Source organism: Carassius carassius, chromosome 38 (genome assembly GCF_963082965.1).
Source record: "Carassius carassius chromosome 38, fCarCar2.1, whole genome shotgun sequence".
NCBI classification, from domain to species: Eukaryota; Metazoa; Chordata; class Actinopteri; order Cypriniformes; family Cyprinidae; genus Carassius; species Carassius carassius.
The window spans coordinates 5,645,314-5,663,000 of NC_081792.1; the positions used below are offsets into that span (position 1 = coordinate 5,645,314).

The following is a 17,687-nucleotide window of genomic DNA, read 5'->3' on the forward strand; positions in this document are numbered from 1 at the left end:
TTACACATGGTTTGTCACAGCAAGGGCAGTCAGCTGTCTTTAAGTCTCCCTGTAGCAGGATTTGTTCAAGGAGGTGTTATACAAAACTATCTTTAAAATACAGCATCCAAAAAAAAAAAGAAGAAAAAAAAGAATACTTTATCACAAACAATAATTTTGGTTTGTAAAAAGGTATTTAAAAGCTGAAGAGTGAAGATGAAAAATATTCAGTGAAAAATATTTTCATCATGTATTACCTGTTGTTTCTACTGTTGTGTTAATGTTCTGTGAAGTTGGATTTACCATGAAACATTATGTTGTTGAATATTACATACAAATGCATACTGAATAAATGTGTAAACAATGCTAATAATTTAATTTTAATCATATTAATCACATACATTAATACATTCATTTTGAGAGCCTCGGTCTATGTATTAAAAGATTTAGTCAATATTAGTAAATTGTAACAACCTACTGAAGTCAGATTTTAGATACCCTTCACATGGCAGTAATATGTCTTCTTTTGCATCTCGTTTATTTCAGTTTGGGGACATATGCTTCTCTACATGGCAATATCTACTGTAAACCTCACTTCAGCCAGCTATTCAAGTCTAAGGGCAACTATGATGAGGGCTTTGGCCATCGACCACACAAAGAAACGTGGACACCACGAACAAACAAGGAAGAAGCTGAGGAAGGTGAAAACTCAAAGCCATTTGGTCAAGACTCTTTGTTAGTGAAGCCAACAGAACAACTGAGCCCTAAAGTGGAGAAGTCACCACTGGCCAAATTCACTGACCTGGCTGCAGTTCTAGAGAAAAAAAATCAAATGACCAGTTTCACAGAAAAACCACAAACCACTTCTGTGGAAACAAGAAAACTGAGAGTTGTGTGGCCACCTCCTGCAGACAGTGATGGAAGCTCCAAAGTCTCCAGTCCAGCCACTGAAGTTGGAAAGGGTTCATCCAAGCTTTTCAGAGCAAAGTGGCCTCCAGAGGAAGAAGCTCCACCTGCACAGCAGATCCCTGAAAGAGCAGAACTGAGAAGTCTGCGACGTAGTTCCTCACTCAAAGAGCGGAGCCGTCCCTTTTCTGTGGCACCAAGCTTAGCATTATCTAATGCTTCAAAACAAGAGTCACCATTATTTCACAAGGTTGCTTTGGTCAGACAAGGTTCGGTGGAGGATCTTCGTTCATGTTCAAAAGTGAAAACAGACAAAACTGAAGTGCAAAAGGAGGCAAAAATCCCAGATGAAAAGACAAAGGACAGCAACAACATATCCAAGGAGAATGTTAAAAGTCCAGTCATACTTGATAGGAAAGACAAGATATCCCCTTCTATGCTCAAACAGACACAACAAACAAAAGAGGAAGTTGAGCCACAACAAACAAAAAATGAAGCTGGTCTACAACAAACAAATAAAGAGTCTCAGACTCAACTAACAAAAAAGCAGCCTGAGCTAAAACAACATGAGTTTCCAAAAGGTCATGTGGAAGATGAGGAAAAAACGGTGAAATGCTTAAGCACTTCTCCTGAGCTCCAGTCCTCCCAAGACATATCCTCTCCAACTGTAGAAGAAAAAGCCCTTAGGAAATCTCAGGATGTTGGCATCTGGGATGGAGAGGAGGCTGAGGAGTCCCTGACTGTAGAGGAGATGATCAAGAGGAATCGTTACTATGAAGATGAAGACGAGGAGGAGGAGGAAGTGGCAATAGTTTGATCATATACAACTTCAATCCCTTCCATTTATTATTTAATTTGAAAATATTGCTGGTATAAATTCAACATAAAAAAAGTATTTTATAATATTTTACCCAAGTTCTATGGTACTGTACATCTTTTCTTTAAACTTCATTCTTGAAACATGGAACTATCACTACTTTTCTGTATTTTTTTACTTTGACATTCATGTTTTCTTTTGATTGCTGTAAGAAATGACTTGTTTACAAAAAAGGTTTAAAAATCACTTTTATTGTTTCTTAATCTAAACATATTTAGGGTTGATTCCAATTTCCAATAAAATACATAATTTCAGTTTTATGTTGAATGATAAATGTCAAGTCTTTGATAGTTTTATGTGTAATTATAAATATTACATGAAAAGGTGATATCTTTAGTTGTCAACACAGTTATATGAAGCTTATAAATCCTTTATAATATTGTCATCTAGTTCTGTGCTTGAGATCACCTTAACCAATTCAAAAGCAAGACCTGAAGTCCGAGTCAAGATTGTGACCAAAACAAGGTGAATTGAACTCATAACTGAGAATGTAACTTCTGCAAGGTTGGATTTTGGCCATAAATATAAATTCATATTGCTACTCAGCATGAACTCAAATGATTCAAAACCCAGCACAACTCGTCAACAATATCCCCAAGAAAGCTCACATCACACATCACTCTCTGACTAGCTACCAGCACTGTTGCCAACTCTGGCGAGACAAATAAGCAGCTGCTACTTCAAAAACAACTTTTATTCTCGCTGTAGTATTTTTGTTGTCGCCATCGCCATGTCATGGAGATGCTGTGTTTCATTGTGAAAGCGAAACTACTTTGCTTGGCCTTCCAAAAGAGGATGATATCCGCTTTTATAAAAAGTCTTTTATACAGTTTTTTTTATCCTTTATGGCATGTTACATACATTTCGTACATCCTGTCTGTTACAGAGGAGGTTTCCGTACCACCTCCTCCCTTCCCTGAGCTTTCTTTCTACCGCCTTTGCCCTGATCTCTCGCCTGGTTAAGGTTTTGTCAAAGCCTTATCACCATTGTTCTGCCTTGCTGGTATCTGGCCCTGTATTGTCTGAATATTCTCAATAAAGCTGCAAATGGATCTAATGTCTTCTGATGTGCCACAACACTGTCATTGTTGACCTTTTTTGGCTATTCCTCCAGTCTGTTTCCTGCAAGCAGACAGAAGGCCCCTGTTCATGTTACATTAAAGGAAGAGGCTCCATCATATATATTTTTGTCTCATGTCAAAATACATGGTGTAGCTTTACCATAAACTGTATGTCAGCACATTCCACTCTCAACTTCATATGTAAGCTCATTACATTCTCATGTGAGTTCTGTACACAAAGGCAAATACATATGATTACAATAGAAAAGTAACTTGATAGATAAATGGTTACATTCACAGTGATTATGCTTGATCAATTTGTATTTTGACCAATAAAAATCTTCCACATATTTCCCTCTTTGAGACTTACTAATTCTCATTTTTACTTGTCCCAGAGTGCAGCTTCATAATTCAGTCTCATCAGTTATCACTACATAGTGACTGAATTAAGTCACACAGTTTTATCACCAATGACTAGATTGTGTAACAACACTCTGGCAGAGCAGCAGGACCCAACCTCTCCCCCAACACTAGGAGGAAGTAAAAGATCCTGTCTCCTTAATCCATCATTTCAAATTAAACAATGTTATAAGCATGAGTGTGCAATTGGTTCAGCGCTTGCTTCTGGTTGTCACAGTTATGTAGTATACAACAGAAATAAAAATTTAAAACATAAAACATGTAACCTCACAAAAATAGCATAGTTGATCTTCAGCCCAGACACTTTACGCAACGTAGAGGTCCAACAATGGGCACTTACTCTCAGGGTATGGTTCATCTTTATACATCTTCTTCATCCTCAGTTGAGGTACTAGAGTACCTATCATTTGTCAATGTTTGTGACTCCCAGTTGGCTGTATAAGGCCAGACCTGGTAATGTTCATTTTGGTTATTCTTCAAAATCTATTTCTCATCATCTTGACATAGAATTTCCATTTGCTTAGCTGTGGCTTTGATAATTATTGACCATAAAATAGGAAGTACACAGTAAAATACTAATCCTGCTATTACTACTGCAATCGTCGCTGTCGGGCGGAAACCTCCTATGTCCAAAATTGTACATTTCATATTTTTTCACAAATCGATGCTATTGATTAGTCCCCACATGGGTATGTTAATTTTACAAATTATTAACCAATCTAAAGTCTTAAAAATACCTTCAGAGCAAATCTCGTAACTCCATTGGACACTTTAAGTGTCTGAGAAGTCTCATAACTCCACATTTTATTCACTCCGCGGGAGCTTCGCGGCATATGTTTCCTCAAGACTGAGAGTCGCAACGAATCCTCGTCGAGCAGCATGTCCTCTGAGGTAAATGTCTTCAAAACACTGGTTATTCATGATTCAGTTAAATAAATTATATAATAACAGTTTATATTTGTAATCAGGTTCACGTTTTCTGCGTGTGTGAAGGAAGGAGACCAGAGTCGGTGTACTGAGGCTCGAGGAAGATTGTATTATTTCAAAAAGGAAATAAAACAGAAAACAAAGTCACGCCACATGCGCATAAACATTCACAAACGCGTTCACTTGCCACTAAGGTTTCACTCTCAGCACTGCTGCTGCTGCTGCGTCCTTCCCCGAGTCCTCAGGTCTCTCTCTCTCTGTCGATCCTCGGCGGCTTAAATAGCGCTTCCCCACACCAATCACTATAACGAGAACCAGGTGTTACTTGTTTCTCACTTTAACCACTTACCACCGCTCGTCTCTTCACTCGCTCTCCCGTCGCAGACCTCGCTGAACCACGCCTCCCCCGCCACATACCCCCACCCCCCGACTCAGGCCGGGGAGCCATCTGGCCTGCAGCCCCCCCCCATTCCTGGAGAGGAAGTCGGCCACAGCCATCTGTGCCCCCAGCCTGTGAATCACCTTGAACTTAAACAGCTGCAGAGCCAGATACCAACGAGTGATTCGCGCGTTGGTATCCTTCATGCGGTGGAGCCACTGGAGGGGCGCGTGGTCTGAGCAGAGGGTGAACTCCTGCCCCAGGAGGTAATAGCGAAGAGTGAAAACCGCCCATCTGATGGCCAAACACTCCTTCTCTATGGTGCTGTACTTAGTCTCCCTCTTCGAGAGCTTCCGATATAGAGCACCAGACGGTCCACTCCCTCCACCTCCTGGGACAGGACCACGCCAAGCCCCCTGTCCGACGCGTCAGTCTGCAACAAAAAGGGGAGAGAAAAGTTAGGAGAGTGCAGGAGCGGTCCGCCACACAGGGCAGCCTTAACCCGGGTGAAGGCCTGTTGGCACTGCTCCATCCACTGGACCGTATCTGGTACTCCCTTTTTAGTGAGGTCAGTCAGCGGGCTGGTGAGGTCTGAATAGTCAGGGATAAACCTCCTGTAATATCCCACCAACCCCAGGAAGTGCCTCACCTCCTTTTTGGTCTTGGGCCTGGGGCAGGCTGCAATCCCTGCTGTCTGGTCAATTTGGGGACGCACCTGCCCGTGACCCAAGTGGAAGCCCAGATACCTTACCTCCACCCGCCCAACTGCGCACTTCTTCGGGTTGGCCGTTAGCCCCGCCCATCTCAGCGCCCCAAGGACGGGCCTCACATGCTCCACATACCGCTGCCAGTCTACACTATAGATGATGATATCATCCAGATAGGCCGCGGCATATGCAGCATGGGGTCTTAGCACCCGATCCATGAGACCCTGAAACGTAGCCGGGGCCCCAAACAAACCGAACGGAAGCGTCACAAATTGGTGCAATCCAAACGGTGTGGTGAAGGCTGTTTTTTCTTTGGACATGGGAGATAAGGGGATCTGCCAATATCCCTTTGTTAAGTCCAATTTTGAGTAAAAGCGAGCCGTGCCTAACCGATCGAGCAACTCGTCAACCCGCGGCATTGTATAAGCATCAAACTTTGACACTGCGTTCACCCTGCGGTAGTCCACACAAAAGCGCACCGAGCCGTCCATTTTAGGCACCAAAACTATCTCTAAAACTAAACTAGGCTCGCCCAATCACTGTGGGAGTCCTCGATTACTCTCATAACATAGCTTCTAATTCAGCCTGAACTACCTTTTTTTTGTGTTCAGGTAATCTATACGGCCGGCTGCAAACCACCATGCCCGGCTCTGTCTCAATATGGTGCTGAATCAGATTAGTACGATCCGGTAGAGGCGAAAACACATCGGCAAATTCAGACTGCCCAATGTCAGTGAGCTGCGAGGGCAAGAGGTTTCGTTTTTACTCTCCAAGCGTCCGTCCTCCCAAGTTTCTTTCAGGACGTCCAACACCCCCTGGGGCTGGCGTCCGTAAAGAAGCTCGAAGGGGGAAAACCCCTTGGAGGCTTGGGGGACCTCACGCACAGCGAATAAGAGAGGTTCCAGCCATCTGTCCAAATTTTTCGCGTCCTCTTGTACGAATTTATGAATCATCGTTTTCAAGGTGCGATTAAAGCGTTCGACCAGCCCGTCTGTTTGTGGGTGATAGATGCTGGTACGTACCACTTTAATGCCCAATAATTCGTACAATTCGCGTAACATGCGTGACATAAACACGGTGCCCTGGTCCGTGAGAATCTCTTTTGGGATTCCCACGCAGGAGATTAAACAAAACAGGGCATCCGCCACACTCTTTGCCGAGATGTTGCGGAGCACCACTGCCTCGGGATATCGGGTTGTGTAATCAACTATGACTAGCGCAAACCGATGTCCGCATGCCGATCGCTCTAATGGCCACTAGAGGAAGAGGGTGCAATGGCGCTTTTGGGGTGGCCGTGGGTTTACCAACTGACATTCACGACACGCACCATCTGCGCATGTTCTCGTGAATGCCCGGCCAAAAAAAATGGGTCATTAGGCGATTTAGTGTCGCTGTCATTCCCAAATGCCCTGCCATAGGATTACAATGTGCCACCTGGAAAAGCATTTCCCGACGGCTCCGAGGTACTAACAACTGGGTTGTATCCTCCTTTGTTTGAGTGTCATGGGGCACTCGATACAACCGGTCTTTAATAATGGCAAAATACGGATAAGAGAGCACGCGGTCAGGGTGGAGGACCTGTCCATTGATGGCCCGGACCTGTTCAAACGCATGTTTGAGGGTTTCATCCTGGGACTGTTTCAGGGGAAAGTCATCGCAACTGGAAAGGTTCAGCCTCGTCAAGTCGCTCAGTTCCCCTGGGACCGTCCCACGGGGCCCTGGCACAGATTCTCCCACCTGAGCGCACGCTCCCCTGTCCTGCCGATTCTCATTCCCAGAGGCACCCACTGTCAAACACCCCAGTAATTGTTCGAATCCTGGCCAATTGGTACCCAAAATTAGCGGGTGCTGGAGGCGCGGACTAACGGCCACCTCTACATAATGCTTTTGACCCCTAAATTTGATAGCTATGGCCTTTACGGGGTATTCCACAATATCCCCGTGCACACACCTGACTTTAACCATGCGGCCCATATCCAATGCCCCCGATTGTATCAGGCTTTGATGAATGGAGGTCTGGTTACAACCTGAATCCACCAAAGCCCGATAGATACCCCCCTTTATACTCTCTGGTATTTGGTACAACCCGGCTTGATCGGGGGCAGCCTGCGGGTCGTCCGGGATCCAGTCCAACGTCCCCACCTCAATCACCGGGCACCTATCCATGAAATGGCCCGGATCCCCGCAACGCCAGCAGGCCGGCCCAGGCCTCCTCGCCGCCCTAGTGGCCGGAAGTGGGTCAGGTGATTAGTGTGGGGAAGCAACAGGAGGTTCCTCGCCCCCTTCCCAGCACGGGGAGCCCATTCCCCTGGCCGGAGCCCGCGACCCGGGCCCCGTCTCCGGCCCCGTCCTCCAGCGTGGTGTGGCCCTCGGTGGCCCCGCGAACTGGGTCCTGGGGAAAGGAACGGGTTATGGGGAAGGGGGAGAGAGTGAGGTAGGGGGAAGGAGAGAGACATTCACGAACGCGTTCACTCGCCACTAAGTTTCGACTCTCAGCGCTGCTGCTGCGTCCTTCCCCGAGTCTCAGGTTATCTCTCTCTCTGCCGATCCTCGGGCGCCTTAAATAGTGCTTCCCCACGCCAATCACTATAACGAGAACCAGGTGTTACTTGTTTCTCACTTGAACCACTTACCACCGCTCGTCTCTTCACTCGCTCTCCCGTCGCAGACCTCGCTGAACCACGCCTCCCCCGCCACAATATTTATTATAAATAACAGTTTTATCTCGAAGTAATAGTAGTGCTGGGGTGTCATGTATCGTTTCTGAGGATGTTAGATTTTTCTTTCTGCTAGGTCTAGCATTGGAAGGTAGCTATCTTGTTGACTGAAATCTTCCATGGTTTTTGTTTCTGACGAGGATAATGAATTTAATGCACAAAAATTGCCTGCTGTTGAATTAGTTAGAGACTATGCATTGGTTTTGTCTTCATGTTTGGTGAGATAGCTAACGTGATTTTCATGGGGCTTAAAAAAAAAAAAAACCTTGATCCCGCTAGTTCTGGCGCTCATCTGAGGATCTGAACTTAGCGAAAGAAAATCCACTGTAATGCAGACTAAACCCTGTGCATTGCAGATAAAACAGGATTGTAGCTTACAATAACGTCATGTTCATCACTAAGCTAGCTGACTTCTTGCCTCATTATCATATGTAATCATGCCGTATATTTTAGGGAAATTATCATTTGACCTTTATTCGTTTTATTTTTTTGCAGCAACCATGTTTCATGTATTCTGAACAATTTCACTCTGAACATTCACACATTTATTTTTTTTCAACACAACATATTTCAAATATTTCAACTCTAAATGTATCCTATCTGTCTAATAAAGTGTGTGCTAGATATCATTGGAGTATAGAATGTATGTATGTATGTAATTGTCTTTCATGGCTTCTCATCCACAGTGAGCTGGGTACACTACAGGTAGGTACGGGTATGGTGGCATGGACAGGGGTTGGAAGTGGTGGAGGTATGGTCTACTGAGACACTGGTAAGTACACGGTACTTGCTGGATTTCAACTGCGCTCACAGTGGGCTGTGGGTGATAAGCGGGTTGACCCAGGGATGGGTAAGTAAACACACATTTCGGCCGTCTCTCTCTCATAGACTGTCTCAGTGGGACCTGATGTTCAGGTTGTGGTGTGGGGACGTTCTCTTGATGGACAGCATACAGTTCCTCTTGAACAGTTCCAGGTTGCTGCTGCTCCACACCCTGTTCATCCTCACTGGATGTCTCCTGTCCCTCGTCTCTAACACTCTCCCTGTCCTGTTCAGGTTCTGCATAACTAATTTCTCCCAGGTGTGTCTCACTCTGGTCGGATCTGTTTTGGCAGTCAGGATTCACATGCGGCACAGGTAAGTAACTTCCAGCTCTTAGCTTTTCCATCGGCATTCGCAACCAGTAACGAGGCACGCTTTCCTCTTCCTCAGAGTCACTTAATTCTGGGTCCTGTGTCTCGTGTATGGGTTTTGAGATGTCTGAAGCTCTCTTCTTTCGCTTTTGTGACTCAGCTGTGTTGGTCGTCGGATTCTGAGGTGGCTCTACAGGTAGATCGTTGACTTGCAACAGGAGGTTCCTGTGTAGAGTGCGAACTGGTCGGCCTCCCGCCTCTGGGCTTACTTTGTAGACAGGATTACCTCCAACCTGTTCTCTCACAATGTAGATAATCTGCTCCCAGTACGGTCTAAGCTTTCCAGGCCCCCCTCGTTCACTCAGATTCCGTACCAGGACTCTGTCCCCAGGCTGAAGGACAACACCTCTGCTTCGTTTATCATAGTATGTCTTGCCTTTAGAGCTGGACTTTCGACTGTTTGAGTCTGCTATTCTGTATGCCTCCACCATTTTTCCTGCCCATTTCTCAGCATATCCTTTTGGTCCATTTGTTTCAGCTCTCATTTGTATCTGTTATGAGACCGAAGAGGATGTCCACTGGTAGACGAGGATGTCGGCCATACAGCAAATAGTGTGGGGAGAAACCTGTGGCCTCGTGCCTTGTACAATTGTATGCCTGGAGTACATGGGGTAGGTGGTCTTTCCAATTCTCTTTCTCTTTCTCTCCCAAGGTGCGGAGCATCTGCAACAACGTGTGATTGAACCTTTCTGCAGGATTGCCCTGGGGGTGATACGGGGAAGTTCTTGAGTGGGCGACACCAGCTAAGTGCCTGAGAGTTCTGAAGAGTTCATTCTCAAACTCCCGACCCTGGTCATGGTGTAGTTTGGCCGGGTACCCGAATCTAGGAATGAAGTCATTGAAAAGTCTGTCAGCAGCCGTCTTGCCAGCCTTGTTCCTGGTGGGGTAAGCTTGTGCAAATCGGGTAAAATGATCAACCACAACCAGGATATACTCGTATCCACCTCGGCAGGCTTCCAGGTGAAGGAAATCGATACACACCAACTCAAGGGGCAAATTTGATGTAATACTTCCCATTGGTGCTCTTTCATGTGTGGCTGGCTTCTTCTGCTTAATGCAAGAGCACTTTCTGGTCACATACTCCTCTATATCTCTTTTCATGAAAGGCCAGTAGAACCGCTCCCTCGCTAGGGTCAGAACTTTTTCAACGCCAACATGGCACATGTTGTTATGCAGCTGGGTGAGTACTGTTCGCTTGTAGGTGATGGGCAGGACCAGTTGTTGTCGACCTGCACTCTTCCTGTAGAGAAGGTCATTCTCTATGTGTAATCTGCTCCACTCTCTTAACAGCCTCCTTGCATGTGTGTCCATTCTCTCTTTGTCATCCTCTGTTGGTGGTGTGTCGTTTTCCTTCAGCGCCATCACTTTCCCAATAGCGGGGTCTTTTCTTTGTTCCCTTACAAGCTCATCATGACTGACTTCCGGCAGAGTCTCAACTTGAGGTTGGCTTTGGGATGTTAGGTTGAGGGCTTCCACCCAGGCCACGTCTCCTTGTTGTGCTCTCCGGCTTCCTTCCCATACAGCACATACTGCCTCCTCCGATATCTCTTCCGAACATCCAGCCATGAAGATGTCAATGTCCAGTGGGCAACGTGATAAGGTGTCGGCATCAATGTTGGTTTTGCCTGGCCGGTATTTGATATCAAAGTTGAAATCGGCCAGTTGCCCCACCCACCGGTGACCAACTGCGTTCAGTTTGGCAGAACTCAGGATGTATGTGAGGGGATTATTGTCCGTGAAGACGGTGAAATGTGGAGCGTAGAATAAGTAGTCACGGAACTTCTCACATATTGCCCACTTCAATGCGAGAAATTCTCGCTTTCCGCTGTGTAGGTGGTAATTTTGTTCCGCTGATGTTAGCGTGCGTGACCCGTACCCAATCACCCTCATCTTCCCATCCTGGTTCTGAAAAAGAACTGCATCGAGACCTTTTTGGGAGGCATCTGTGTGGAGTGTAAAGGGGCAGTTGAAATCTGGATACGCCAGCACTGGGGGTGTGGTCAGCCGGTCCACAAGGTGTTCAAGGATCTGTTGGTGTTGCCTATTCCACTCTACTGGAGTACGGGAGGACTGCTGATTGCCTTTTGTTTTTCCTCTTGACGGTTTGGTCGGAGGGGTGCTGGGCTTTGACTGGAGCAGGTCATACAGGGGCTTGGCTATACGTGAGAAATCCTTCACGTATGTCCGATAGTAGCTCAGAAATCCAAGCAACTGCCTGACGTCCCCAACTGTCTGTGGAGTCTTGTCTCTCAGGGCCCGCAATGCTTCAAGGTCTTTGGGGTCCATTTTGACTCCTTCCGCTGACACCAGCCGGCCGACATACCGGCCCTCCTTGCGGAAGAGCTCGCATTTCTCCGGCTTCAGCTTTACCCCATGTTGTTGCAAGGCTTGGAGGACTCTGCGTAACACCTCCACATGCTCATCAAATGACCTGGAGAAGCACAACACGTCGTCAAGGTAAGGGATGCAGCATTCATCTCTCAGTGTGTCAAGCATACCTTCCATGCTCCTTTGGAAAGCCGCTGGGGCATTCGATAACCCAAAGGGTATTCGAACCCACTCATAGAGCCCCCACGGAGTTATGAATGCGGTCAGGTACCTTGATCCTTCAGCAATAAAGCCTTGGTGGTAGGCTTTGCCCTGATCGAGGATCGAAAACCAGGCATATCCCCCCAGGGAGTCGGTGAGGTCATGAATTCTGGGAAGAGGGTGACCGTCTGCCAGAGATTTGTTGTTGAGGAGACGATAGTCAACACACAGGCGTAAGGACCCATCCTTCTTTCTCACACAGATGACAGAAGCTGAATAAGGTGACTGGGACTTCACGATTGACCCTTTAACCAACAGCTCCTGGATGTACTCCTTCACTTCCCTGTAGAGCGGTTTTGGAATGGATGCATAGGCCCTCTGAACTGGGATGTCATCCTTAGTCCTGATCTCCATCTGTAGGGAGGGGATGCACCCTATGTCGTCACTGTCATGAGCAAAGGCTCCACATTCCTCGTAGAGCACTTTCTTGACTGCCTGTTGATGTTCAGGGCTGAGGTGACTGATATCAACAGGAGGAAGCCAGGACTCAGGTGGAGAGGTGCTGGGAGAAACGACAGCCTTGACCTCGATCGATGTCATCTTTCTTAGCGTGGGATCAGCCTGATGTGACTCTGGTGCATCAGCCTCAATGACCTTGATAATGTTTTGGATAGTTCCTAGAGTGGTTCTCCTCGGCAGGGTGATCTCATGCTTTGAGTGATTGGAAATGGGCACCTTAACATAAGGTCGTCGGGTGTTATTAATTTCTAAGAGGCCTTCTCCTACACTCAACTGTTCTAAGATAGCGCTTCCTTCTGTTGGTTCATATAGAACAACGGGGTTCGAGACATCAAAGTTTGGTGGTATTCTACACCATACATCGACTGTTCTGCCAGGGGGAATGATGGAATGGTCTTGGCCCACTCTTATAGTGACTGGATCACAGTATGTTTTAGGAGGCACCTGGATGGAATTTACAATGGCCTCCACCTGTTCCTCCTCCATTCCGAAGGCACTGCGGAGAAGGCTGACCACTGTTGCAACTCTATCGCCTGAGGACTCTTTCCTTCTGATGATCTCCTGGAGTACATTGGCTCCTAGAAGGGGCTGGGGCAATGGCAGCGGGCTGACCAGGAAAGGGGCCTGTATAGTTATGTTTGGGTCTTCATTCCTGGCAAGATTAACAGTGAGCTCAACCCATCCAGTATAGGGGACAGCATGGCCAGTGACTGCATAGACGCCAAGTTCTTCCTCTAAAAGCTCAGAAAGAGGTCTCAAGATATGAGTAGGAATATGATTGTCAGTCCATTGTTGGTCAATTATGCTCACTTGTGAGCCTGAATCAAACAAGACTGTAGCTGGGTACCCGCCAATCAAACATTTCAGCAGACTTTTTTTTCCAATTAGGGGTGCTTTGCAGGCGATGTTACTCTGGTTGGTCAATACATGTGAATTTTGCTGTTTGTTTTGCTTGGGGTGTCTTGTTATTTGTTTGTTATTTGTTAATGTTTGAGACTGAAGCTGCTCACCGGTCTCTGGGCGTCCCTCGACAAAGAACGAGCTCCGTTTCCCTGCACCCTGACTCGTTGAAGGCATCCCACTGCTCTGTGTCCTGCCTCTCCACACACAAAGCAATGGTTACACTCCTGCACATTCTGTTCTGTACATTTCGGACATCGAGATGTTCTTCCTCTCACCTGGACTATAGATTGTCCCAGCTATGGTTGGAGAGGTCTGTTAGAGGTTGGCTGAGAAGGAGGGTAAGGCAATCGAGTATTTTCTGTCTGCTGCTCCATCAAAGAAGCCACCATGCGTGTCAGGGTCTCTACCTGAGAAGTGAGCTGTTGTATTGTCTGGCGATTTTCATTGTCTGATGGTGTATCTCGTGACTTGTTGTTGTTGTTAAGGTCTCCCAACTCAACCTTGGCGCTGTGTGCTTGGGTCACCTTTTGTCGGGCGGGTTGGCCCAGTCGGCGCTGGTGCTCATTCTCATCACTTAGTATTTTCATGACCTGGCGAAGGATTTCCTCGTCCGTGACTTGACTGTTTGAAATTAGAGGTCTTAGTCTCTGTCGGAGGTCAGCGTGTTTTGTCCCAAAGCCCTGGTAGATGGTATGGAGGAACACTTCCTGGATGGTCTTGGGATCATATGAAATGTCTGCACTGGCCTGTCGGGACTGGAAAAGGATTTTCTGCTTGAGCCCAATCATGCGGTAGAGAAACTGCTGTGGTGATTCTTGGTCTGATTGCCTGGCACACATTAATTCCTGGAACATCTCAGTCGTTGCTTTCTCTCCGAGGTGGGACCTGAGGAAGCCTTTGAGTTCAGATACTGTAATTGAGTCTTTGTTTACAAGCATATCTTTAAAAGCTCCTGGTTTGATGATCCTCAACACCCCTCTCACCACTTCTGCTTCAGCAAAGCCCTCTTTCACTCCCTCGTCGATTTGTTTACTGATGTTATTTTAATTTAGACTGTAACTGTAATTAAAGTTCTGATCCCCAACCTGACCACCATGTACTTTAAAGTCTCTGCGCTGCAGGTAGGAAAGGTCTTTCAGTAGTACTGGTCTCTCTGAGTTCATCGATGGCATGTAGTATAACTCTGATTCACCCTGGTGGAAGTAAGTTGTGGGTGATGTGGTCACTGTACATTCTTGTTGTCTCAGTTTCTCACCCAGCTCTTCATAGACTTTTCTCAGTTCTTCTAATGACTGTGTTGTTGTATTGGTATGAGTGCTAGAGTGAGGTTGTGTTTGCATAGCGGTACTGTTAGGGTGAGAATGAAGTTGTGATGTAGGGTTTGGGAGTGTAGTGGATGGACTTTGACTAGGTGTAACGTGTGTGCTACCATCACTCAATGTACCCACTGGGAAATTAACCGGAGCATCAGCATTAATTACTCTACCTATCAAATCATTTAAAACCAACAACTGACCCATACCTTCATCCTCCAGTCCTAGCAAGGTATCAGATTGCATGTAAGAGACTACATACTCCATGCAGCTTTCTTCATCATTCGCATTCAGCTCTTCCTCATTTTTACTGTTGTTGATTGCAATGTCTTTTGCAACCTGATAGATGTCGTTACTTGAGAGTCTGAATAGTTGTTTCTTGATGGCCCACACTAATTCTTTATGAGCTGACGACATGGTGTATAGTTCTGATGTCCCCTTGTGGCTTGTGAGTTCAGTAAATCAACGATGTAGTGTCTTAATAAGTGGCATGTGTGTGTGTGCGCGTGTCGACCTCCAGATCACAAATGAGATCTCTGATGCTGGTGTGCGATGACGACTGGATCAGCGTGTAGCCCTCCGGACAGTGGCGTGCGCTGGCCCCACGGCAAGTAGCGTGCGCTGGCCTCAGGATCAGCAGTGCGGCTCCCAAGCGAAACGGAGATCCCTTCTCTCTTTGGCCTCCCTCCTCGGACACCCACGGGTTGGCTCCTGGCCTGCAGCAGCGTCTTGTCACCTTGGTCGCGTGGTTCTTGTATCTCTGGATCTGCTCCCCCAATGGTTGTGATGAGGAGAGATCCCGGACGAGCCCCCACAGTTTGTTACCGGTTTCAAATATATAGTAACGGCAGTAACAAAGAGATTGTTTTTTTTACAGGGATTCACTTCTTTCACCTCCTGATGTCAGCCTGGAAAACAGAATCAGTTGATTAGTGAGAGAAAGAGCGAACCGCCATCTTCAGATCCAAATCTCAATATAAGAGAAAAAGGAAGCGTCTGTCACTTTAGGCGGCACGGTGCAACAATACTCGCACTTTGGTTCCGGTTTCTTTGGTTCCCCCCTAATTCATATTGTTCAATACAATAAAAGTTGCGATTCTAATGAATGCTTTCAGATATTATTATAACATATATATCATATAAAATATTAATTGTGTTACCACATAAAGGTGTATCACACATGCAGATTAATTTCCACCTATTAGACAGCCTAGTCAGTTTAACGTTTCATTTCGGTATTGCGTCACTCATAGCTCTAACGTTTAAAATAGCGTTTAGGAAGATGTATGTAACCACAATCATTTGCTTTGATTAGCTCGTAAAGCCTTGTCTCAACATGACCGCAGACTTTGATGAACACTGTTGGCAGCAGAGATGTCTGTGTCCGTACCATTCTTATCATTGAGAGCGTAAACTCGTATCTCCCTGCTCCCAAGTCATAAAACTTGTATCTCCGATAAAACATGATTTTGGGGAAATGTTGTGTTAATGCTGGTATACAACAGTATATGATAGCAATATAAGTTCAATCAGGAACACTTCCGTCAAGTATGTTTATGACAATTATAATGGCATACAGTTAGTGTTGACGGTATGGTTATGTTCTGGGCAACACTCCACACGCCTTTTTTTTGGCAGTGGTGTAATTTAGAAAAGTGCCTAATGTGGGGGAGGTTTCCCTCGCTTCGCCGATCAGCTCAAGGTTCGAATATTAGTCTTTATTCTAAGCAAGCGCGAGCAGTTATTAAAAATATTACCGCGGGCGTTTTTTTTTTTTTTTTTTTCTCTATCTCTCTGGTAATTTGCGTATCATTGTAGGCCACTTAGTGTGTCCCAAATCGAAAACACGACCACATGTAAACACCATATCGGATTAGATAACGTCTCATGTAAACATTCCACCGAATCTTTAAATCTGAATGAAAAAATAAAATACATGCATGGCTATTGACATCACGTTCTTATAAGCCTATGTATAGAAGCCATAGAGCGATAAATGCGTGCTTTTGAAGCTGTGTGCATCTGAAATACTCACACATAATGTGACATCAACCTTAGAAATAAACACCAGTGACATTGAGATTTGGCCACTAAATCGAACCCCTGTTGAAACGCTTACACAATAATGCTGGTCTCATTTAACCCCGTTCTCATGGCATTAGAGCGATTGCATGCTCTAGCTGTGTATTGCTCCAGGTGTATGAACACAGATGTATAAATGCTGCTGCAAATATGCTTAATATTCATTCATGCAACTGATGCAAAACGATGTTAACCACTAGGCAATATACACAGCGATATGGATTAAAAGAGCATTGACTTATCTTAGATGCGGATTTCAGATGTTCTGAAACAAACTGCAACAGTTTGATTTGCAAGCAGAGATGAGATCAGTAAATTGCAAGCAGCGATGCGATGGAAGAGACACTGAAGAATGGGAATTTAAATAGACCACAGGTGATAGGTGTCAAGACTGGATTGGTACACAGTCAGGAACAGCTGACTGTCAGCTGATGCAAGCGTGACTAACGTGGCCTGACTGAACTAATGCAATGCTCGATATATACTACCAACTTTAACAATATACTGTTTATTACCTAAAACAATATGCAGTTTTTTTAATTTCCTGAAAAATAATGGTTTTGGAGATACGAGGATTCCACCCGACAGCGACGAACTGCTAGAAACATTCCTAATTTAGCTAACCATGCTCCTAACTTTTGATCAAACCAATCTCACATGTGATTTTTTTCCCAGCATTTGCTTTATCTTCCATTCTTAGGTTATTAGATGTAATCATTACTTCACTAAATGCTCCTTCTGGAGCAGTATTATTTGGTATATAAATACAGCTGTAACGGGGCCAACCCGATGGGAGACGTGCGGATCCATACGAAAAGCTTTTATTGACAACACATGGTCAGAAACGGGCATAGATCAGGTGATGGCAAACAGGCGTGTAGAAGGAAAGGCTAGAGCAGTCCGAGAAACAAGCAAGGGTCAGTCCACGGCAAACGTAATCCAAACAGGGCTAAGTAAGAGAGGTAATCCAAGGCAAGCAGGCAAAGAAGAGAACACAGGAAAACAGGCAAGACAGCACTAAGACTAAACTTTAAACTCAACTGCAGGTTCTGTAGAGTAGCTATCAGCTTAATTAGCAATAAGCGCATACAATACTCTGCAGCCTGAAGGTGTCTGAGTGAGTGTTATATAGTGAGTGTATGATGGGTACACCTGTGTGCAGTCAGCATATTCAG

The 17,687-nt window shown here is 45.6% G+C and overlaps 1 protein-coding gene across 1 annotated transcript in view; it reads left to right on the top strand.

Moving 5' to 3' along the window:
- The window catches only part of LOC132118950 (LIM domain and actin-binding protein 1-like), a 33,826-nt gene extending 32,000 nt beyond the window's left edge, over window positions 1-1,826 (top strand). The window contains exon 15 of the mRNA XM_059528703.1: window positions 526-1,826. Within this exon, the coding sequence (XP_059384686.1) occupies window positions 526-1,702 (1,177 nt within the window). The 3' untranslated portion in view covers window positions 1,703-1,826. The remainder of the gene's footprint in view (window positions 1-525) is intronic.
- Window positions 1,827-17,687: the final 15,861 nt, after the last annotated feature.